The sequence below is a fragment of the Protomyctophum parallelum genome (assembly GCF_964188405.1).
Source record: "Protomyctophum parallelum genome assembly, chromosome: 1".
Lineage (NCBI taxonomy): Eukaryota > Metazoa > Chordata > Actinopteri > Myctophiformes > Myctophidae > Protomyctophum > Protomyctophum parallelum.
This window is the reverse complement of record NC_139697.1, coordinates 88,261,320-88,285,863: the sequence shown is the minus strand read 5'-3', so window position 1 is coordinate 88,285,863 and position 24,544 is coordinate 88,261,320. Positions and strand designations below refer to the sequence as shown.

Below are 24,544 nucleotides of genomic sequence, written 5' to 3'. Positions count from 1 at the left end.
ATCAATATCTAACTCCCACACCTGTTCACTCAGCCATTTAATCATCAAAAGCTGAGCAGAAGAACTCTCTGTTCTCACCTCCATGATTAAAGGCAGAGCTGACTGAATAAAGAGGCCACTCTGTCCTGTCTGTCGGAGGCCTGTGTTCCGAGAAGCACACTTTTCTACTCCCAGAATATGATTGTTAGGTTCAAACATGGCATAACGTGTCGTAGACAATGATTGTGTCCAACACTAAAAACTATGTCCACTTTTGCTAGTTAGAATGGTTATTATAAGTTATTATTATTTGTATTAACAATCTAAATCTACAAAGTAACTAAAGTTTTCAAATAATTGTTGTGGAGTAACAAGTACAATATTTGCCTCTTGATATGTAGTGGCGTGTGGAGATGTAGGAAATCGACATACGGTACTCATCTAAAGACCTCACAATTGTACTTGAGTACACAGCACTTGAATAAATGTAATGATGAGTTAATTTCCATCACTGATACCAGTACAATCAGGGGGGAGGGTGTCTGTGTGTGTGTGTGTGTGTGTGTGTGTGTGTGTGTGTGTGTGTGTGTGTGTGTGTGTGTGTGTGTGTGTGTGTGTGTGTGGCACAGTGTGTGTGTGTGTGTGTGTGTGTGTGTGTGTGTGGCGGGGGCGTCTAGGAATGATGTCAACACTAAAGTGGACACATCAGACGTTATAGAAAATAGACGCCTCCTCCCGCTGGCCATTCTCCAGCCGATCTGTGAAGTGAGCGCAGCAGACGTTCTCAGTCAATGGACAATTTCATTAATAGGTTTGTGTCGTTCTTCTTTACTTTGTCTCTATACTTCTTTGTTTAGATTGCAGATAAGGCATAGATGCTATTACATTTGTAATATTTATCGAACAAAACAGTGCTTTAAAAGGTGAAAAAAAAAAAAAAAAAATATTACAGTGGTCGAATGCCATTTTTTACAGTTATCCCATAGTTTTGCACTAAAGTGCTTTGCAATGTGCATGACATTCTTCAGCTTCACATTCACACGCCGATCTGCTCGCCGCCGACCTTCTCATCAGAAGCTGTTAGGGGTTAAGTGTCTTGCTCAAGTAGTTGCAGTGAATAAGTCAGTGATTAAGTATTCAAGAAATGTTTCTCCTGTTCTCTTCACAGGCTACGATGGCTTCAGAAACATGACAATGTCCCTTTTATCCATTCATCTAAATCAACATTGTGGCTCACACAGTACCCCTGACCCTGTCATGTCATTTTAAAGTATATGGTATATTTGAAAATGGGTGGTGGTAGTCCAGCTGTGACCATGGCGTTTTGACCCCGTTGGCGGAGTCGGTGTATGTTGGTGCAGTGGTGCACCTGGGCAGCCGCAGTCATGGCTCACAGGAGGAGGAGTGGCGTCGGCTGCTGTTCCCGGCGGTCCATGAATAAAGACAGCGCCCGCTTCTGCCTGCTCGCCGGCCTCATCCTGCTCTACTTGCTGTGCGGAGCGGCCATCTTCTCCGCTCTGGAACACCCCTTTGAGCTGCACGCCCGCCACCTCTGGAAACAGCAGCTGGACAATTTCACCCAGCAGTATCGGGTCAGCCTGAGTGCCCTGCACGCCCTGCTGCGTCAGTATGAGGAGGCCAATGGATCTGGGATCAGGGTGGACGCCTTGAGACCTCGCTGGGACTTCTCTGGGGCTTTCTATTTCGTAGGCACAGTGGTTTCCACCATTGGTGAGTGCCACAGCACTGATCGTTTCATTATATGCAGAGAAATATCTCAGCTTTTGGTTCATATGGTTATCATTATATACTGTGTATTCTATATGCTGTTCATATCTCTGTTAAGTGTGTGTGTGTGTGTGTGTGTGTGTGTGTGTGTGCGCGTGCGTGCGTGTGTGCGTTTTCAACAAGTGTTGAGTAATTACTCGTAAGCCTGAAACCTAATATACAGTATGTGCAATACTTAATAGAGCTTCAATCCATATGCATCACCAGTGTTGGCAAGTAACTTAAGTAATATACTACTTTCAGTAATATTATTACTTTTTTCCAGTAATATGTAACTTAACTAGTTACTTTCAAATTTTGAGTAATAATATTACATTTACTTTTTTTCAAAAGTAATATTATTACTATTTTCACGAGCCTTGGTGGAACTGTGGGTTTGAGTGTTTATTTATAATGGTAGACTGGGTTGAAGTCAAGTTGCTTTGCAGACTGCTGATCCGCTCTAGATCTAGACTCTAGAGCGGATACGGAAACGATGCACACTCGTCGGTACGTATGTGTGAAGTATCGGATGCAGAAGGGAGGGCCTTAAACCGTCCGGAACACGGAACAACAACCAAAACTACTGTGTGTAACTCGTTAGACTGCACTGTTAGAGAGAAGAGATGTAAATAAACTAACAATGGAGGAGGTGGAGGAGACAGAAACACCGGCACAACAAAGCGTTATAACATTCAATACTTGGAAGTATTCGCATTATTTTGAGTATGTCCGTGATCAAGACGAGATGAACATTATAGCTATATTCCACGTCGAAATCTACTTCTAATCTATGTGTACAAATGGATCCATCATCATGAGTTAAATAAACACAGTGCAGAATAGGGGAGGGGGGACTGCTAATGTTGAAAATCCAAAGTAAGACTTTTGGGGACAAAATATGCAATTACTGGGGGCGAGAGAAAAAAGTAATAAGTAAAGTAATAAGTAACTAGTTACTTTTCTCAGGAAGTAATAAGTAGTGTAACTTTATTACTTTTTTTTTAAGTAATAAGTAATAAGTAGTATATTAGTGTTAAAGTAATATTTTGCCAACACTGTGCATCACACAGCATCTGCACAATTGTGATGTTGCAAAGTTAAAGTTGTTTTTATGTTCCTCTTTCCAAGGCTTTGGTATGACCACCCCAGCCACGATAGCTGGAAAGATATTCTTAATCTTCTATGGTCTCATTGGCTGTGCCGCCAGCATCCTTTTCTTCAACCTGTTCCTCGAGAGGATAATCACCATGCTGGCCTATGTCATGCGCTGGTGTCACGAGCGTCGGCTGAGGACTTCTGCCGTGGGGTCGCTGTCGGAGCGGAAGTCACCCGTGGAAGAGGACAGCCTGGAGGGATGGAAACCTTCCGTCTACTACGTGATGCTGATCCTGGGAGTCACGTCTGTGGTGATCGCGTGCAGCGCCTCCACACTCTACTGCTCCATGGAGGACTGGAGCTACATGGACTCCCTCTACTTTTGCTTTGTGGCCTTCAGCACCATCGGCTTTGGGGACCTGGTGAGCAGCCAGCGGCAGCAGTACGAGGCCCAGGACGCCTACCGCCTCGGGAATGGCCTTTTCATCTTCATGGGGGTGTGCTGCATCTATTCCCTGTTCAATGTCATCTCTATTGTCATCAAGCAAACGCTCAACTGGATCCTGGGTAAGCTGGCCTGCCCCATGTGGCATTGCTGCTGCTCCTGCCACTGCTGCCCCGGCCTCCTGAGCAAACGGCGCGCCCTGAGGCTTCCGCCCACGCAGCTCGGCCGACGGCGCATCAGATGCAATGCCGTGCAGCCCGTCACGTCCCGCTGTCCCACAGGACAACACCACTACACGAACGCCTCAGTGGAGGTGGCGTGTGACAGTGAGACGGAAGCCGAAGCAGCCGGCGGTGGTGCATATGTGGGCCGGCGTATGTCTGGGGAAATGATCTCTGGGAATGAGTTCATGGTGTCCAATAAGGTGTCTTTGGCTCTGCTGCAGAAGCAGCTAAGCGAAACGGCTCGCCATGGCCCATTACAGAGCCACGTGCACCAAAATGGATTCTCTGGGGGCGTGGGTGCTTTTGCCATCATGAATAATCGCCTGCAGGAAACCAGCGTGGACAGATAGTCCTCCCAACAAAACCCACACACAAAAGCCATCTTCAATGGCACAGTTTTGTGGAGGACATCGCTGTAGATCTCTAAAGCACTTTGGATTCTATATATTGTACTAAGATAAGAAATGTTGTTTTTCCCCCCCTTCTAAACAAATCCTTTTTGATGCTATTTATAACACCAAAATCAGGACGCGACAATATATGTGGATAGTAGCAGACCTGCATTCTTATTATTTTCAGTTTTTCACCATTGTTTCTAAACATGGATTCCAGGCACTTAAATATTTTTCCGTGGGCAGACAGGATAGACAGATGCATATCATTTACAGAACATCATTGTGAAGAGGGGTGATATCCTGAAGTGATTGGCTCATAAGCCACTGGCTCACAGGCAATCAGATAGAGGAAGCAATGAAGGGCCTCTTGAAAAGGAAAGCTGATTTAAGAGCACTGCAGATGTTCCTGTGAGATCCTCAAAAACCAATGCCTGAATATGAGGTGGTGGTCAGTATGAGTGAATGTACAAGCCTATGCATAATGTGCATTTGCCTTCTCAATAATTTAAGACACAAAGTCGTCTTACACACCTTGATGAATATACATTGTATTGGAATTGCATTTTGAAATTAAATAGAAACTGGCTCATATTATTAATAACCACTTAAACCATCTCTAGGCTTAGTAAACTGGATCCGAGTTGGCTCTGTACTTGGAAAAAAAAATTCTCATCAACACCAAATCTCTTTGCGAACAATAGCCAATAGCCAAGCTCACAACGCATCGCAATGGCCCGCCTTGTGAGCTTGTAAATCTGCTATTGGATGCTGGGGTTCAAGCGGTAAAACATATACTCTTAATCTGTTGATGGCTAGTGAGGCCGTCAACAGATCAACAGATATCAGTTATTCACAGATAACCACCACGCTGTATTGTCTGCATTGCATACATGTATGTATGCTCATCAGATCTTTGGATACGGCAGAAAATGTTCACAATTATTAGAGTTTTTCTTTAGTGCTTATTCTCAAAAATGAACACTTAAAAGGTGGAATTATGGATTAATTGTTGTGAGAATGTTAGTTACTGTAAATTGTATCCAGCAGTTAGTCAAATAATCTTTATTCAGGCTGATAACAACCACAAGTCTTAATATGTAACGTCAATACACAGAATGCAAGGTCACTGGTCATTCCAAACATATAACAATTCAGTAAGATGTTGATAAACCTTATGGTCTCTCTATTCTTGATCTAGGATCTGTCTCAGTCATCAAATGTTCAAAATACTTAGATACTTAATACTGTACTCATATACATACAACAATAAGGCAGCACAGTACGGATCATCCATAACCATTTTAACTACAGGGACCTTAAATTGGGAAAGATTTGAAGGACCTTATACAGGAATGCCTAAATATTTAATTCTGATGTACTTAATAGATTTTCTTTGCAATTACAACAACATTGGGAAAGGTTTCCATACATATTCCCCCAGGTACCCCCATGTAGACTTAATTGCACTGTAAACTTGAAAAATCATGTTGCTTAATCCCAAAACCTTATTTTATGTCTAAATCATTTGCACATCCTCTCTGTTTCTACACTATACGGAGCCTGTATTTCTCAAAAATAGAGTTTGCGGACAATTGTTATATAATAAGTAGAGCCATCTCTGAATATTTGCAATACAAAAAATATTTTGACATCTTTAGAAAGTTTACAATCTCCTCTTCAAGTTGCTCAAAAAATGTGTTTTCTGTGACATCTGACTGATTTCAGCGGAACAAGTCACATATACTATCAAGATTAACAAGTGACACTGCGGGTACTGCTGCTTATCGATTGGCAAACAACATTCAAATGGCTATTGTTGTAATATTAGTCAATTGTGCCACGACAAAAAAACTTTCCCTGGTAAGCAGCAAGAGCAGACCAAAACTCTAAATTTCAGAATTTAATACTATTTAAAAAAAATATATATAAAAAGAAAAAGAAATCAACCTGCAAATCTTGTTTTCACATTTGGCTGTCAACACGGTCACCAAGTAAAAATGTGAATTGATCTCCGTAATATAATTTGTTCTTTGAATATGAGGCAGCGAGTTGTTGCTGGGCCGTTTCTCTACACAAGCCAAAATATTATTCCTTGTATAAATATAAAATGTATATCAGACTTTGTCACACTTACATTTTTGTATTTGTTATGGCAACTTGTTGCTTGGCTCAGGTGGCGGGACACAAAAAGCTTCTTACTTCCCATTTCTTTCAAATTGCACACATTAAGTTCTAGTATTGACATTATTTATACTCCATTCACGGATCCTTGGAGATTCATCCTCCATGGATTTTTCAAGACCCACCCAAACCCTAGGAGAACAGGGAATGAAGGAAGTAATTAGTAAATATCACACGCACGCAAACACGCACGCAGGCACGCGAGCGCACACACACACACACACACACACACACACACACACACACACACAGTTATAATGCCATCTGCTTACATTGGGTGGTGTGGGCCTATACGTCTCTCTCTTCTGATAATAAGCAGAAATTATGCAGTTCCTCCTGTAACACAAAAGGATGGATCGAACCAAGATTAAAGGACCACTTCACCACTTTTCAACCTATCTTCATATAATTGGTCCTCACTAATGTTCATGATAAAATAGCACATTTTTCTTCTACTTGGTTTGTGTCTCATAGCAGGGCTGTGGGCAGTTCAGAAACCCGTCCACCAGTGACACCATCGTTAGGCTTATTTTTAAACAAGATTTTTTTAATATATATATATTTAGATTTTTATTATCGTGAGAACGATGGCTTCCATTTTCGCATTGGAACTTTTCAGGAATAGAAAGCCTGCAGTTTCTATTAGCTTGGATTTCCCATCGATGATATCCCATATATCCCATGATCCAATAATATTGGATAAAAAAAATTCAGAGTGAATATTTTAAACTCAAATCTTTGCTTCTGGGGGGTCCCTGGAACAACATATTTTCAGATGGGTTCCACGGCCAAATACAGATAATTCTGGGGGTCCTCGACATCATGAAAAAGTTTGATCACCACTGACATAGAAACCTATGAATGAACCTATGAACTTAAATAACCAGGGTTACTGAAGTAACCTTTCTATTTTTCAGAAAATTTGGATTTAGAAGCCTTTTTTTTTTTAGAATCGGCCTCAGGTCTAAATGGGTTTTAAAACACTACAAAAACAATAGACAAACATGTCTCTTCTCTTACTTGCTCTGTATGCCTCCCCCTGGTGGTAATCCAGGGAGGGCAGTGGATGCTAGGACTGTGAGGACAGAGAGTAGGTCAGGCTCTTCCCCGGTGGCACTCAGCTCCTCATAGATCTCTGTTGAAGAGTCATCAACAAAACAGAAGAGCAAGTTAGGGAGATAGGCTTTAAAATATTAGAGGGTAAGGATTGCTAAAAATAGATGTGATGGACACAGTATATAGGCTAATAATAATAATAGTAATGCATCATATCATTGTTGCAACTTCTAAATAAATGAATAAAATGTCTTAAACATTGTTACACATTGACTTGATTGATTGATTGAAAGATGTATAAGTTAACTGTGGACCACACGACACCACAAAGCATTACACTTGGTTACAATAGGGTCCACCATTTTCAATTCATCAGAACATTTAGAGACTCTTCTATATAACAAAAAAAGGAGGTAAAAGGTAATATACAGTGAGGGGAAAAGGGGTTGGGGGGGGGACTCAAGACTTACGGGGGCCAGTTCCGAATTGCAGCCGTCCGTAGGTGCCTTTTGAGAGCGGTTTTGAAGGAGTCAAGGGATTCACATGTCTTAATGACTGTTGGTAGGGCGTTCCACATTTTGGTGGCATTGGAGCTAAATGAATTTAGTCCCTTGTTTGTGCCGAATCTGGGTTGCACATGGCTTGTTGAACTCCCTCTGGTGTTGTGGGTGTGGACTTCGTTGACATTAAGGAAGTATTTAGACAGGTACATGGGTATCTTGGTGGTTTAGCGAATTTTGTGGAACAGACCCATTGCAAGATGCTGTACTCTGTCATCAACCCTAAGCCATTTCAGCCTGTCAAAATGGGCAGGGGTGAGGTGGGTTCAGGGATAGAGGCATATTGAGTGAAACGACAGGTGAGGAGATATTACTTTTAAGTTAACAATTAACAAGGATGTGTGGTGATCAGCCCTGTCACAAATATTACCTTATCACAATTATTACATAGTTGAAAAATGTCCATACATTTTCTAATATTTTCCAAAAGGAGCGGAAATAGCCAAATCTTCAAGCTTACATTGTGACGTGTTATAGGCTAAGCTATTTCAGTTATTACATTTGTCAGTCATTTATTTATCTGTCCAGTGAATGTTTTGTTCACGAAGCCTAAAAGCCAAACAGAAATGTCATTTGTATTTATGTTCCAATATTCAATGCCAAAAACACAATTAAATTAGGCCTATTAATCGCAATTATATTTGCGTGACAATTCATCATCAAGTAAAATGTCATGATTTGTGACAGCCCTAGTGGTGGTGATTGATAAATGGCCCCAATGTTGTACCACACAGGCCCCCTCACTGTCCCACACAGTGGCCTCCACAGTCCACATGTCAGTGTCTGCACCTGCTACTTTGGATTCCAGCAGGTCCTCTAGCTCGGCCTCCTGGTGCAATGCCTCTGCTGAAAGCTGGGGGGCGCCAGGAAAGCACAGCAGGATGATGCTAATGTTGTCCAAGCTCCCCTGTGAAAGACACGTTAAAAGGAACATGGGCACCGCTGGCCGTTATGTGATGTGACGCATGTGATGTCAGCATATCGTTGTTGTGTACTGTAGAAACCTTGTATCTCCATATTTCAACGCGTTATGTTTTTTTTCATAAATTAATGCCCTACTTCATCATACTACAGCTACACAAAAATTTCCAATCAACAAGCATTAGACGTTTGTGAGCTTGTAGATCGGCTATTTTTTTGAGGGGCTATGCAGGTTTAATGTTTGTTTTTAGTTCAATGTTTGTTTTGAAAACGCCATTGACAATGAAGGGAAACTTTACCATCTTGTCCCTAACACAAATATGAAATGCCATTAACAATAAAGAGAATTTAATGTTTGTTTTTAGTTTAGTGTTTGTTTTAAAAACGCCATTGACAATGAACAGAAGTTAAGGTTTGTTTTTTAGTTCAATGTTTGTTTTAAAAACGCCATTGACAATGACGGGAATTTAATGTTTGTTTTGTCACCGTTTGTTTTACATCACCATTACATCACCTAATCACAGCAACATGAGTTAAGACTTTAATATATTAGCGCCCCTCACTTCACACGAGTGTGATTTTTGTATTAGTATTAACTAATAATGAAGACCTTGGGACTAAATAATTGTATCCATGGAAACACAGGTTCTTTTTTCCCCCCATTTCCTAAAAAGTAACAGTTTTGGACATACAAGGTTTCCACCCGACAGTAACAATATCACACATGATTTCAATCTTTTGATGACTGTGGCACAATCCTCAGTTGTACAAATACAGAGAAAGATTTAAAAATGGACCCATCCATGTGGGATATTTTTTTCTTTCTTTTTTCTTCTTTCTTTTTTATTATGGTTAAATGAACACTGAGGATTTTACTGTGTAGTGACATTACTGCTCGTCTCCCAAAGACACAGCGAAAAAAAACTATTTTGCCAAAATGTTTAAATGAGATGTTGAAGTGGGAGAGATTGTGATGTTTTCAGGTCATTGTGCATGTCCAAGCTATAGGGGCTTGTTACATAACAGTGTGACATGAGACATAGGCCAGTAACAGTCAATTCATTAGATAATAGAACCTAAGGCACTACCATAACCCAGTTTAAAATGCCAATTTGGATTATTATAATCTACCCAATAAATATTGATTTAATGATGCCCGAGGGTCCATTTTGTATACATTTGTGTGTGTGTGTGTGTGTGTGTGTGTGTGTGTGTGTGTGTGTGTGTGTGTGTATTATATACGCATAGAGAGCATTTGCACTGACTACTTATTTTATAAGGATCCGTTCATTTGGTTCCAGTATACAATCCCAGAGTTTCCGCTCAACACTCAGCCTTCCACAGTCCACCGGTGACAGGATGACGTTCTGACCTTATAGAGGCAGAGGTCGATCACCTGCGCGCAGACGTCTCTCAGGTCGGTGCAGACGCGCAGCCGGCTGTGGATAAAGGCACACAGCTCCTCGTTGGTGATCATGTCCCACACCCCGTCGCAGGCCAGCACCAGGAACTCGTCCGCGGGCGAGCGCTCCACCACGTACACCTCTGGCTCCGGGGAGACCATCTGCTGGTTGGCGAGTCGGTTCTCGGCCCCCTTGTAGCCGAAGTCCCCCAGGGCGCGGGACACGGCCAGGGAGCCGTTGATCCGCTGGAGGGACACGGAGCCGCCTGCGCTTTCGATGCGCTCCCTCTCCAGCGGGCTGTAGGGCTTGTGGTCCTCGGTGGAGAAGCACACCTGCCCGGAGCGGCACAGTAAGGCCCGCGAGTCGCCACAGTTGGCAAAGTAGATGTAGCACGGCGAGATGAGCGTGGCCACCGCCGTGGTGCCTCCTTTCTCCCAGCCCTCTCGTCGTGCGACAGTGTGCAAGTGCTTGTCTGTTTGCAGGAAACCTTCTATAATGCCGCCTCTTACTCTCCCTGGGTCGTCCTCTGGCCCCATTCCACCTAAAAGTGAACATAATAGGCAATACTGAATATATATTGAATTCTCAACCAATGTTGAGTAGTTACTGTTTTCATGTTAGAATGAGTAATGAGAACTAAATAACATAGTTTGATCAAACCAAAGCGTGATAGAAACTTGTCATAGTAGTTAGTAGTGGTAGTAGAAACTTGTCATAGTTCACCTGTAGACAGGATTTGACCCAGAAGGTGCTGCGAGCAGTACTGTGCTACACTACTGCCTGCATGCCCATCAAATACAGCAAAGAAGCTCCAGCCTGCCAGCTCACCGCCAAGCTGTGGAACGCAGTTATGGAAGTCCTCCATGTTGGCCCTCCAGCCCTGCATGCTGCCCAGGGCGTAGGTCAGGCCCCAACGAGAGCAGCCTTCCTCGGTCAGTTTGTCCAGAACGGGATGGTCCAAGTAGGGGCTCGGAATGACCTCCTCTCCCTCTCCATCCCCGGATTGCTCCCCCTCGCCTCCCGCGCCGCCTCCTCGCCCCCCCTTGAAGAAAGAGCTGACCCTCTTCTCTGTCTCTTTTGCCAGCTGCCTCATGAACGCAGGCATCTCCACACTTCCCTTCCTGGAGGTTCTCATGGCTCCTGTGTGAGAAAGCTGGTGTGTGTGAGTCTTCTTCCCGTTGGTGGCAGGGGTCTGGTGTATAGGCCTGATGCTGGGCCTTTGTGTGTGTCGTGTTGTGTAGCCCTGTTGCTCCAGCACTCAAAGCATGGCTGACTGACCTGATGGATGCTGTCCGTGCTGGCTGTTCACCACCCTCTTCCAGCTCATCTCTCTGTCTCCGTCTCCCTCCTCCCTTCGCTCAGTCGAGATGCTCGCCGATCAGCTCTCCGCTTTGACTCATCCTTCAACCTCTTCTTCCTCCGTTTTTTGTCTCTCTCCTATTTTATCCTCTCCCTCTCTTTTTCATAGCCGTTTCCTTCCTTCACCAGCTCTCCTCTAGTCTTGTTGTTTTCCCCTGCCTCAACCCCCACCTGTGATTGGATAGCTATTTATGTGCACCAATCCCTGAGCATCGTGCATCTGCCCTGTCATGAATGGAAGCGATCTCTCTCCACCACTCCTGCTCGGCTCCCGCCTGCTCTGCAGCACTCCTGCCCCTCCCACATCTATCTCTGTTAATCTCAGCCGGTGCACTCGCTCTGGATTACCCAGCATCTACTGTGGACTGGATTACAGCACGGTCAGGTGTTATAGCACAGTGGTTCCCAAAGTGGGGTCTGGGGACCCCTAGTGGTCCTTGAGGGAGTTCCAGGGGGTCCCCAGCTAAATGATATAGTTAGGAACCAAATGGACCCTTATGGGTCTGTAACTCAAAGAGTGTACAATGCAAAATCTTCTCTTATGGGGGTGTCTGGCATATCTTTTCAAATGGGGGTCTCATTAGTCCTTGACATGAAAAAGTTTGGGAACCACTGCTATAGCACGTAGAACCATATCTCCATAAATGAGTGATGGAGGGACAGGGATATTCATCTGGACACGCAGGGTTTGGTCCAGCATTAAACACGTTGGTGCAATAACAGCTACTAATTGCCAGGCCAGGCCTTATGCGACCTTTGCTGACATATAGGTCTCTGCAGAATATCATCCCAGGACTTAGAAGCAGACATCTACCAGGGCATTAGTCTGACACGTAACATTACAAATAACTGCCTGATACTGAACAGTATAAGCTGCACCATTGACCTCACATGAGGGTGAACCAAAGCAGCAGAACTACACTGAAGAGAAACGGCGAACGTGTCTCCTTCCTTGCAACACCCATGCCAGGATGTCAAACTCCTCCCGGTAGCTGCCATCTGGGACTGGGGTCACCACCTTCTCTCCCTTATGTTGGGGTCAGCCGGTCAGGTGCAGCATATCGTGTTCAGTATGTGGTTGTACATTTTGTATACCTGTGTACATGGCCCTTTGGCCTGGACTATAGGTTGAGAAGGACACCATAAGCCTGGGGTAACTTCACGCCTCTGTGTTTGAAGTCAAATGAATGCCATGGTAGATGTCTGGTTTGAAGCCCTGGGATGATGTTCTACACAGAGACCCTGGAACATGTGACGCGTTTAAAACCTAAACACCAAAGTGTGTGATAATTAAATGCTAAATGTTTATTTATGCATAAACACTGTGACTCGTTTAAAAAGTGTTACAAATATGTTTAGGACCTAAACGCTTGGATTTAGTGTGAAGGTCGCTTAAGGCCTGTGATTACCCGTTCTGGCAATTATTTTATGACCAATACCAGAAAATATAATTCCCTCTGGACATCCTGGCTGTGTGTTTTTTGAGTGGTGCAACCACTCCAAGGAACAGCAATGTCCGTGTTCACCTATGTGTTCACCTATGTGCCTATGTGTTGGTTAATGAGCACCAGTATGACTATTAGTACAAGTAGGGGCGCTGTTGTGCCAGAAACAGAGAGAGAGATAGTGCTGCTGTTGTCTGTTGCCTGTTAATGAGAGAGAGAGAGTAGGGGGGGGAGGGGAGTTGCACCACTCAGTTCACACGGTTGTGATTTTTTGTAAATAAACATGCAAGTTCTCTCTCTCTCACATGTGGCTTGAAGGTATAAGGAATTGTCACAAATGCATCACAATGTGTTGTGAGCTTGTGACTCTGAGAGTGAACACAGTGTGCCATGGACATGGTTGGTCTTGGCTAAATGCCAAGAATAGAAAACTGAGGTTATCACCTACAACAGGGGTGCCAAGACTTTTTTTTTTACTTTTTCTACTTTCAAAATGACCAGCGAAACAAGATCTACACACCAAAACATATGATCTGAAAATAGTTTAAAGAACATGACAAACACAGAAATATAGAGGGGGAAATGGAAATACTTTTCTTTTTGTATGTATGTAACTTTCTAATGCTACGGATCTTTGTGCTCAACACTCTTGAAAACAAAGTAATCTGTTGTGGGTTAACAGGCCATTTTTATGTCAATCAATCAATCAAGTCACCTTAATTCAAGTGTCAGATGCCAAATTATATATTTTTATATATAAATTATATATGTTTTTAGGGGCATGTCATGTGATCTACCTGCACAGCCTTTGTGATCTACTGGTAGATCGCGATCTACCTTTTGAGCACCCCTGACCTACAACATCCTTCCGGACCATCTACCTCTTAACCACAACAGGAGGCACTATTCATAATGTATTCATAGTTGTTTGAGTAGCTTGTATATGAAAAATCACACCCGTGTGCAGTGAGGGGCGCTAACTGGAAACTGGAAACTGGAAGTACCCTCACTAAAAACGCCGGGACAACGCTCCACACGTCCCAAACTCTTCTCCCTTCTGGCTCCAAAACTGTGGAATGCACTTCCCATTGCAGTCAGAACTGCAGCATCACTCCCAATCTTCCGCCGTAGCCTGAAAACCCACCTTTTCAGACTCCATCATGGCCCATAGCACTTACCCTAAACCCTTAGATAGCATTTCTGTTGGCTTAGATAGCATTTGACACAGACTTATAGCATGTTATGTAGACAGCACTATAATTGTATTGTATATAGTCATAGCACGCCATAGTACATATGTATAGCATAGTAGTGAATATGTATAGTTTATTATGTATAGTGTATGTATAGTTTCATCATATAGATATTCCACTGTTACCTTCTTAGCTTACGCATGTTTCATGATAAATGCTTTTATGTGATGTATTCCCATGCTTTTGTTCTTGCTTAAATGTAAGTCGCTCTGGATTAAGAGCGTCTGCTAAATGCCTAAATTGTAAATTGTAAATTGTAATATATTAAAGTCTAACTCATGTTGATTAGGTGATGTAAAACAAACGGTGCAAACACAAACATTAAATGATTAACAATAAAGAGACAATGTGACGTAATGAGGGACAATATGACGTACATTTTCCCATCATTGTTAATGGCGTTTACAAAACAAACATTAAACCTGTATAGGCTATAGGAGGGGCTAGCGGCCCTCAAAAAGAATTTCACCCCCCTGTTTTACACGTGTAAACTTGTGATGTGACAAATACATTTGAAGTTGCATTCGGGATAAGAGTGTTCGTTAAATGCTTATATTGTAAACTGAGGACTGAATCCAGCTTGGCGAACAGAACAACAAGGCTGTCTGAGGACATTACAGTAAGTACACTTGGCCAGTACTGGCTAAGTAAACATACTGTCTGTAAGTCTCTCCGAACTTAAGGGACTGTCTCCAGTTGAGCACATGCTGATGTCTCAAATTCCCCCCGACCCCCCCACGCTCTCTCTCTCTCTCTCTCTCTCTCTCTCTGGGTGTGTATTTGCATGTGTGTGAATTCAAACAGGGGGTATCCAATACAGGATAAAATTAGGCCAGCCAGGCCATATATTGCTGACTGTGCACTGGGTGGCTAAAAAAAAGCTTGGTGGGGCCTCCAGCAGCGGCAAGACAAGACAAGACAAGGAACTAGAAGAGAAGGAAGAGTAGCAGGATCACTACTAAAATGGCCATCAAAGGTAAGAGTATAGAACCCTGACAGATTTGGGTTAAATGGATCACTGAGGTATCTCAGCTGAGCTGCCTATAGAAGCGGAAGATTTATTTGATTACCTTTCCTCATAGAGGCTGTTAATCTTTTTTCTGAATAGAGTGACTAGTTAGATGTAGAGCCTGGATAATGTTGCGTGTTGGTTTTTTTGGTTAGTAAATAAGAGGATTGGATCGTGATCGTTGAGCCACTGAGAACGTGTGTTGTTGCGGAGAGTACAGTACTGTCACTGTACATAACCTTTAACTCTAGCTGTGTTTCAATTTGGCTAATGAGACTGATGTCTCTGTTGATATTTGATCCAACGTGATCTCGTCACTGAGCATTGCAGGTTGGCTAAGGCTTAGAAAGAAGATGAATGTTTCGGTGTGTGTTTATTTACATCTGCATCTGTAATCTGTGCTCTAGCAATCTTATGAACTCAATATACACCCTGCCCACACTACACAATTAGACACTATAGAGGGCCACCTTCTCTAGCTCTAAGTAGGGAAAGAGTGGATTTCAGCATTAAAGTTGAAGATGGAGTGCCGTGCGTTTTTTCCCACCCTAAAACATGATCATCTGGTATTGTTATTATATAAGGAGGAAGACTAAAATGTCGTTTTTATGTGGACACGCCCCCACCGGTTCATTAAGTATGTGCGGTTTGCCTGCTGGGTGGTGATCAACCTGAACTGAAGCCGCACCCACAGCTGTTGTTGTATGATAGAGGGGGAGGGGTTAGGGGAGGGGATGGTATTGTGATGTCACTATATCACTGTTATTTATTTATTGGTATGTTTGACTGGGATCAGCCTCCAGGAAGAAACCGTAAATACAAAGGGAAGACATAATTGCACATAACAACCACACCAAGGGGTCTAATGAAGTACTGTCATCTCATAGACACATGACAAACTTGAAAAAATACATAAATCACAGCACTCCATCTTTAAGAATTAGATTAAGCCAAGGTTTGGGAATTGGTTTAGGTGTGTGTGTGTGTGTGTGTGTGTCTTGAATATGTTTTGTCTTGTTACATGTTTTCTGTGTATGTGTGGGAGTATTGCTTACATTATACAGTACGTGTTTCTAATGCGTTTGTTTTAATCAGGTAATTACCACCAGATTTAAAGGGTACTCATTTGAAACTTTAAGTGTAAATCTGACTCACACATGTGAGTGTGTGAGAGTTACCTTATGCATGATACTGATCTCCTCTGAGACTTCATGCTGCTGGAACACCTTTCTTGAAAAAGAAACAAACAAATACATAAATAAATGCACAGAGTTGCAAAATGGAGGAAGATAGTGAGGAACACTAGATTAAGTTGTACTTGTGCAGTTACCATGGCATATCTGTGGGCATGCATCTGTGTTTATATCTGTGAGGGGGGCGTTTAAGGGTATCCACAACTTTGGCAGAGCAATTGTACTTCTAATCTCTGCACCTGCATTTCATCCATTATAGTTTATTTTACAGTCATTCTCCCGAAAAAACTAATTTAATTGTAAAAGTTTCAATCACATGTCCCTTGGTCACTCTATACCATAGACTGTAAACAAATATGGACAAAGCGTTCCCCGGGTCTAACATGAACGTAAAATGAAGCCTGTCAGTCCTTGAATTGTACATCGCCATCTTTCTAGATCCATTTGGGCCCAGCTGGCCCATTGGCTGGCCCAGACAACGAGGCGGGACTTCCCCCCTTCTTCTTAGTTGGTTTTTATTTTGACTCGAGTGGGTGGGGAATCCCGATCATAGACTGTAACGGTAGCCACGCCCCCCAGAACATACGCGACTTTATGGTCATTTTTTAATAAATGGGACCATAATTTTCCAAAAATAATATTATGACATTAGAAATGAGACTTTAAACTAGTGACTGGAAGCAGAAAGTATTCATGACCATGTTTATTAAGGTAATACAGTCTAGGTGAAGTTGGGCCCAAATACATGGACTTCTATGGGGCTATGGGTTTTTTTGGGCCCAATGACAGCACCACAAAAGGCCATTATATGAACTTTCAGGAAATCCCGATTTCCTTGTGGCTTCACAAAATATCTGTCTGACTGCCCCCCTGCTCTATACACATTACACAGAACCAACCAACCAAGAGACCACATTGTTTCTAACGCGTCAATTTCTCACTCTGTCTTTCTTATAGCTCTTGTGGATCTTGTTTACTGGCGGAATGTCAAAAAGACTGCAGTGCTGTTCACGGGCCTGGTGGTGGGCCTGGCCTGCCTGTTTCAGCTCAGCGCTGTCACCGTGGCCTCTTACCTCTGCCTGGGCATCATCTGTATAACCTTCCAACTTCGCCTCTACTATAAACTCCTTGAAATGCTGCACTGGAACCCTGACGGTGTGCATCCCTTCCAGTGAGTAGTACACTGCAGTGCAGAGTACAAAAGCTGTCTCCAAGATGAAATAGCCATACTGTAAGGTCTGCATTTCTATAGCGCCCCTTTGTGTGTTAAAATTCACCCATTCTCTCGCTCTCTTTCACACACACACACACACACACACACACACACACACACACACACACACACACACACACACACACACACACACACACACACACACACACACACACACACACACACACACACACACACACACACACACACACACACACACACACACACACACACACACACACACAGAGGAGGGGCCCAAGGATCACACAGGGAACCTTCTGCTAACCAAACTGCCACTATGCCTGCTGGGCCAACAATGAGTCCGTATCCCTTAAGTCCAGTCAGTGTATTGTGGTGAATTAACCTCTTCAAATCAAAATGCATTTGCCTATGTGTGTGTGTGTGTGTGTGTGTGTGTGTGTGTGTGTGTGTGTGTGTGTGTGTGTGTGTGTGTGTGTGTGTGTGCACGCGTGCGCGCGTCCTCAGATCCTACCTGGATGAAGACAAAACTCTGACAGACGGGCAGACGGTGAAGCTGGTGGAGGAGATTGTGCTTCTGATTGCCTTTGCATTCACAGAGCTCAAACACCTGCTCTTCATCAGCAGCATGGTGGACTCTATCAAGGTCTGTGAGCTGTCTGTGGAGACAGTTAGGTTCTGTCTGTGGAGACCGTTAGGTTCTGTCTGTGGAGACTGTTAGGTTCTGTCTGTGGAGACTGTTAGGTTGTCTGTGGAGACTGTTAGGTTCTGTCTGTGGAGACTGTTAGGTTCTGTCTGTGGAGACCGTTAGGTTCTGTCTGTGGAGACTGTTAGGTTCTGTCTGTGGAGACTGTTAGGTTGTCTGTGGAGACTGTTAGGTTCTGTCTGTGGAGACTGTTAGGTTCTGTCTGTGGAGACAGTTAGGTTCTGTCTGTGGAGACTGTTAGGTTGTCTGTGGAGACTGTTAGGTTCTGTCTGTGGAGACTGTTAGGTTCTGTCTGTGGAGACTGTTAGGTTCTGTCTGTGGAGACTGTTAGGTTCTGTCTGTGGAGACTGTTAGGTTCTGTCTGTGGAGACAGTTAGGTTCTGTCTGTGGAGACTGTTAGGTTCTGTCTGTGGAGACTGTTAGGTTCTGTCTGTGGAGACTGTTAGGTTCTGTCTGTGGAGACTGTTAGGTTCTGTCTGTGGAGACTGTTAGGTTCTGTCTGTGGAGACCGTTAGGTTCTGTCTGTGGAGACCGTTAGGTTCTGTCTGTGGAGACTGTTAGGTTCTGTCTGTGGAGACTGTTAGGTTGTCTGTGGAGACTGTTAGGTTCTGTCTGTGGAGACCGTTAGGTTCTGTCTGTGGAGACCGTTAGGTTCTGTCTGTGGAGACTGTTAGGTTGTCTGTGGAGACTGTTAGGTTCTGTCTGTGGAGACTGTTAGGTTGTCTGTGGAGACCGTTAGGTTCTGTCTGTGGAGACCGTTAGGTTCTGTCTGTGGAGACCGTTAGGTTCTGTCTGTGGAGACTGTTAGGTTCTGTCTGTGGAGACTGTTAGGTTCTGTCTGTGGAGACTGTTAGGTTCTGTCTGTGGAGACCGTTAGGTTCTGTCTGTGGAGACTGTTAGGTTGTCTGTGGAGACTGTTAGGTTCTGTCTGTGGAGACTGTTAGGTTGTCTGTGGAGACTGTTAGGTTCTGTCTGTGGAGACCGTTAGGTTCTGTCTGTGGAGACCGTTAGGTTCTGTCTGTGGAGACCGTTAGGTTCTGTCTGTGGAGACTGTTAGGCTGTCTGTGGAGACTGTTAGGTTCTGTCTGTGGAGACTGTTAGGTTCTGTCTGTGGAGACTGTTAGGTTGTCTGTGGAGACTGTTAGGTTCTGTCTGTGGAGACTGTTAGGTTCTGTCTGTGGAGACTGTTAGGTTCTGTCTGTGGAGACTGTTAGGTTCTGTCTGTGGAGACTGTTAGGTTCTGTCTGTGGAGACTGTTAGGTTCTGTCTGTGGAGACTGTTAGGTTCTGTCTGTGGAGACCGTTAGTTTCTGTCTGTGGAGACCGTTAGGTTCTGTCTGTGGAGACTGTTAGGTTCTGTCTGTGGAGACTGTTAGGTTGTCTGTGGAGACTGTTAGGTTCTGTCTGTGGAGACCGTTAGGTTCTGTCTGTGGAGACTGTTAGGTTCTGTCTGTGGAGACCGTTAGGTTCTGTCTGTGGAGACTGTTAGGTTCTGTCTGTGGAGACCGTTAGGCTCACACAATGTTCAAATGTTCCCGCCGCAAGCCTTTGCAGCAGTGTTGTTTTCGTCGACTAAAACGAAGCGACGTGTTGTGAGCTTGTAAATTCAGTCATTATGACTGCATCAAGGCCCGCCAAAATACATTTTAGATTTTAGTCGACTAAATCTACAGTTGATTTAGTCGACTAAAATCTTATGATATTTAGTCGACTAAAACTAGACTAAAACTAAAAACATTCCAGGTGACAAATGTGACTGTAACTAAATGAAAGCTATTGAAGAGACTATGACTATGAAACTAAAATCAAGATTTTCTGCCAAAAACAACACTGCTTTTCAGTTTTCAGGAGGCGTAGTTACAGACTATCTGTACCATTCAAAGATAGTGGAATAGTTGTCTGTGAATCATACTGCTTAAAAAGAGGTGGTTCATTCCAAATAAAAAAAGGAACATTACATAATAGTATTTTCCTCTCATCCTGATACTGTAGTTTCAGATCTGCAGATTTCTGCCATCACCGCAATTACGAGGAGCTCAACAGCATTTTTGACAGTCGGGAGCAGACAACTTTAGGAGACAAGACATTACTGTCTATGTTTACCTAGACAGGTGTTTCTCCCAAATAGGATTTTCAGAATTACAAAAAAGTTAAAAACAAAAAGGAAATAGCAGATCTATAGCCTACACAACTTCACAATACATGGCATTGTGATTTTTGTGAGCTTGTAGATCTGCTATTTTCACATAGTACTTTTTAAATAATATTTAAGTGATTAATTATTTTAATAATATATATATTTTTTTTAAGTTTGGGTCCCGGAGAGATTCCAGAAACCTCTTGTGGTTCTCAAGCTGAGGTGGTTTGGAAACAACGTACGGTATGGTTACAGGAAAAGTTGAGTCAAAGTGTTTCTTCTCTGTTCGTCAGTTTGCTGTGCTCCTGTATTTGCTGACTTGTGTGGGGACTCAAACCAACGGACTGACACTGATGATAATTGGTGAGTTGCTGACACACCACAACCAAACACAGCTCAGAGCATACTCTGTTTCTTTTTCATCTTCTCATAGTTTGTCTTGTCTAGTTTCTGAATTTTGGTGGCCGAACACACAGTTTGGTGGCCTGTACAGTACAGTACAGTACAGTACAGTACAGTACAGTGGCCTACCACTCACTTCAGACTTTAATCTTGGTTTTGCAGGTGTGATTTCTGCTTTCTCCTTGCCTATATTGTACAAAAAGCAGCAGGTGAGATGAATTATGTTGATAGCTGTTCAAATGCAATCCTGCACATACTTGCCTTATATTATTTTATGTTTAACAATGTATTTAACACAATGTATTTGGTCACAGGTGCGGATAAGAAAGATGGTTAGAGCGGCAAAGGCCTTCGCAAAGACAATCTCAAATATGTAAGTTATCCCATTTAAAAAATGTAATTAAAAATTAAAGGATTTCTTTTTTTAATCACGATTTTTCATAAATAGCAGACCTACAAGCTCGTAGCACGCCACTCGGTGGCGCTCTATGAGCTTGTAGATCTGCTATTTTTCAATAGCTAAAGTATAACATAATGCTTAGTTAAAACACCCAAAGGGGTTCCCGTCCAGAATGGGTTATACAGCACAGATCTGATGAATTAATTCAGATTGACCTTGTGAATATTTTTAGTACTAGCATCTGTAGGGACATTAAGTAAGCTGCACTTGAAAATTCAGGTCAGAATAATCACAGTAAGTATAGCTACACAGTAAAATGCTCAGCACTAATTTACAGTAAGTCCGACTCAAATGTAAGAGTCCATTTTGAGGATTGCATGGTGTACACACAGGATGCAACCCACACAATAGTTTCTAGAGCCTCCCACACACTACAAGGTTTTTGTCAAGATTTTAGAAGTCTTGTCAAAAAGTGTATGGGAAGCATGTCGTGCGTATACGGTATCTAAGGTTTGATGTAATGTGTTGTCCCTTTTTTTTCTTGCAGGTTTGATAGTTTGTTAAGTAAGTTCAAATCATCTGCCACCGAGTCTGAATCAACCCCGGTACCAGCGATTGCAGCTGCACCTAAACAGAAAGCAAAGTCAAAGTAATGAGTGTGTGTGTCAGTGTGTGTGTGTGTGTGTGTGTGACTGTGTGTGTGTGTGTGTGTGTGTGTGTGTGTGTGTGTGTGTGTGTGTGTGTGTGTGTGTGTGTGTGTGTGTGTGCGTGCAGACGGTGTACTGTACAGCATGTGAAGGAGCACTGGAGCACCATGCAGCTCACATAGACAAGTATGTTCACCATAGCAGTGGTTCCCAAACGTTGTAGCCCTTGCCCCCGAAAGAGAGAGATTAGATTTGTCCATGGCCTAAACTATAGTGAAAAGTGAGTTTTTTAATTTATGGATTTATTTATTTATTTCCTCATGAAATTACTGAAAAGAATCTTTGGATTTTATTTTTTAATTAATTAAAGTAGTAGTAGCCTTGCCGAGCCATAAGGCCCATATAGGGCAGGAGCCTATCTCTTGTTTCTGTAGCGTGAGGCAGCTTGATGTACAAGTACACCCCCTGGACATGATGTACAATTACACCCCCTGGACATGATGTTAGTATGTCGCAGGGAATTACCCCCAATCCAGCCCTTGATGCTGAGTGTCAAGCAGGGAGGCACTGGGTCCCATTTTTAGAGTGGTATGACCCGGCCGGGGATCGAACCCCTGACCTCCCAGTCTCAGGGCGGACACTCTAACCACAAGGTCACTGAGCTGGCCTTAACTAATAAAAGGGACCCATAAAAATGTGTCTGTGACCCACAAATGGGTCCCGACCTCCCGACCCAGTGTTTGGGAACCACTGCACTATATGGTTGCTGGAGGAGAAATTCCCTTTTCCCCACCATAATGTTCATGTGATTAATCTTAGATTGTTTGTTAGACTGTTTCTCTGACGGACTGTCTACGTTGTATGGCACAATAATGAATTCCCTCATTTATTAAACACATGTACTAACAGAGACGAAAAGAAAAAGAAAAATGACAATCCAACATATTCATATCAATAACACCCTGTTTATCTGGTTTCTTGACTGGTGGCCTGAGACCTCAATACTGACCAATGGACCTGCATCAAGTATATACAACCATTGCTCAGACCAGTAACACATGGCCACCCCATAAGGAACAGTGTCATAAGGCCTCACTCACACCTAAGACACACTTGTGTCCTGTGTGTTCGGTGTGTTCCTCCCCCCCATGCAACAAGGGTGTGTCTTCAAACCATGTGACTCCCATTGGAAATGCATTGAGGCGGCCATAACACACAGAACACACAGGACACAAGTATGTCCTAGGTGTGAGTGAGGCCTAATCGATCATAACTGCATTTTGATATGCAAAGCTTGTGGACTGCAGGGATGTATGTATTGAGGTGGTGGAGGGTGAACCGGAAGTGTCTCGTCAAATTCCATCATTTAACAACGTTATTATAATATGTTTAGCCAATGACCTTTGGTTCTTCAGCTAACTTTCTATTTAGGCTACCTAATACTTCTCGTCTTAATGTCAATCCCTTTGGTTTGTTGCTCAAATTAAGTTGTGGGATTTGCTTCTTGTTTTTTAACCAGGTCACATGTCACATTAGCATCACATGTCAGATGTATTTAACCCATTCTGGGCGGGAATCCCTTTTGGTGTTTTAAGCATTATGTTGTACTTTTTAACATAATGCTAATACTTTTTCTTATTTTTCTGTTGAAAAATAGCAGATCTACAACTACGAGCTTGTAGATCTGCTATTTTTGAAAAATCCTATTATGCTTTCACAGTGAACATTTTTAACTGAAATCTTTGCTTCTGGGGGGGGGGGGTCCCTGGAACAACATATTTTCAGATGGGGGTCGGCGGCCATATACATATAATTCTGGGGGTCCTTGACATGAAATAGTTTGAGAACCACTGATATAGAAACATAGGTTTTTCTGAAAACTGTTTTCAGGATGGATTTAGAAGCAACAAATGGGAAACTAAACTGTGAAAAATATTAATTAAACCCCAAAGATAGGGCTACCAATCAACATGCCAACATGCACATAGATGTGTTTATAAATAATACACACTCTGACAGATGCTATTTCAGGTCTCAGCTGATTGACCAGTCAAATATGTGTTACATCAAAATACTCACATTTATTTGACAGTTACTGTTCAAAGGTTCTCTGGAAGTGAATCATATAACTGATATCCACATGGGTATAAATGTAATCATTGACACATTTTGTTCTAAAATAATTTAAAAAAAAATGTCTGTCATGTTACTTGTCAACTTTGTTTAGTATTTTTCTATAGTTATTTATTAACCTGTTAATTAATTTTATTTAATGTACTCCCCAATTAAAAGACATTATCCCATGCAGCAAGACTTATCTCTTGACTCCCGGTGATTCCAAAGGCACATGGTGTGCCATAATGCTCTCAACCAATTAAATCAGAATGCTTCCTCCAAACCTCTTGTATGTATAATGAATATGGTTACCCACTGTCAAATATATTGGAATGCAGCCACGCAGCCCAATAGATGGCGCTCACACACCGTCTTTGGCCTTGGGGGGAATTGTCTTGTGTATGACGTTACAACTCAGTGATGCTGTGTTTGCTGCAAATCAAGTCTGTTCAAACTAAGCAGATTGCAATCGTTTGGAGTAGAAGTAAAAGCATTGCAAATTGGAAATACTCCAGTAAAGTCAAAGTACTTCAAAAGTAATTGTATTGACTTCCCCCGCCCACTGGTTCAAGGTTGCACTAAAAATAATTAACTTTAAACAAAAGCTCAGTGGTTCACTGGATTAAGAGCCTGCTTATGAAAGCTTAGGTTGCAGGCT

At 42.8% G+C, this 24,544-nt stretch overlaps 3 protein-coding genes across 4 annotated transcripts; 2 read left to right on the top strand and 1 right to left on the bottom strand.

Moving 5' to 3' along the window:
• Nucleotides 1–1,364: 1,364 nt before the first annotated feature.
• On the top strand, nucleotides 1,365–3,863 carry kcnk12l (potassium channel, subfamily K, member 12 like; the record flags this gene model as incomplete). Its single annotated transcript, XM_083782996.1, has 2 exons — nucleotides 1,365–1,710; nucleotides 2,878–3,863. 2 exons carry the CDS (start codon nucleotides 1,365–1,367, stop codon nucleotides 3,861–3,863), a joined length of 1,332 nt encoding a protein of 443 aa, XP_083639122.1.
• A 1,141-nt stretch (nucleotides 3,864–5,004) lies between these two features.
• ppm1nb (protein phosphatase, Mg2+/Mn2+ dependent, 1Nb (putative)) lies at nucleotides 5,005–11,501 on the bottom strand. 2 transcript variants are annotated; one of them, XM_083783015.1, is made up of 6 exons: nucleotides 10,753–11,501; nucleotides 9,999–10,570; nucleotides 8,495–8,612; nucleotides 7,110–7,224; nucleotides 6,362–6,425; nucleotides 5,005–6,221 (listed from the first exon to the last, which is right to left on the bottom strand). In XM_083783015.1, exons 1-6 carry the CDS (start codon nucleotides 11,162–11,164, stop codon nucleotides 6,204–6,206), a joined length of 1,299 nt encoding a protein of 432 aa, XP_083639141.1. In that variant the 5' UTR covers nucleotides 11,165–11,501; the 3' UTR covers nucleotides 5,005–6,203. The 2 variants fall into 2 exon arrangements, with proteins under 2 accessions (XP_083639141.1, XP_083639142.1); XM_083783016.1 differs by having other exon boundaries at nucleotides 10,858–11,501.
• Nucleotides 11,502–14,948: 3,447 nt separating this feature from the next.
• On the top strand, nucleotides 14,949–24,078 carry rtn2b (reticulon 2b). Its single transcript, XM_083783137.1, has 7 exons — nucleotides 14,949–15,062; nucleotides 17,246–17,459; nucleotides 17,988–18,126; nucleotides 20,616–20,685; nucleotides 20,887–20,933; nucleotides 21,039–21,097; nucleotides 21,672–24,078. The coding sequence occupies exons 1-7, from the start codon at nucleotides 15,050–15,052 to the stop codon at nucleotides 21,775–21,777; spliced, it is 648 nt and encodes a 215-aa protein (XP_083639263.1). The 5' UTR covers nucleotides 14,949–15,049; the 3' UTR covers nucleotides 21,778–24,078.
• The last annotated feature ends 466 nt before the right edge of the window (nucleotides 24,079–24,544 follow it).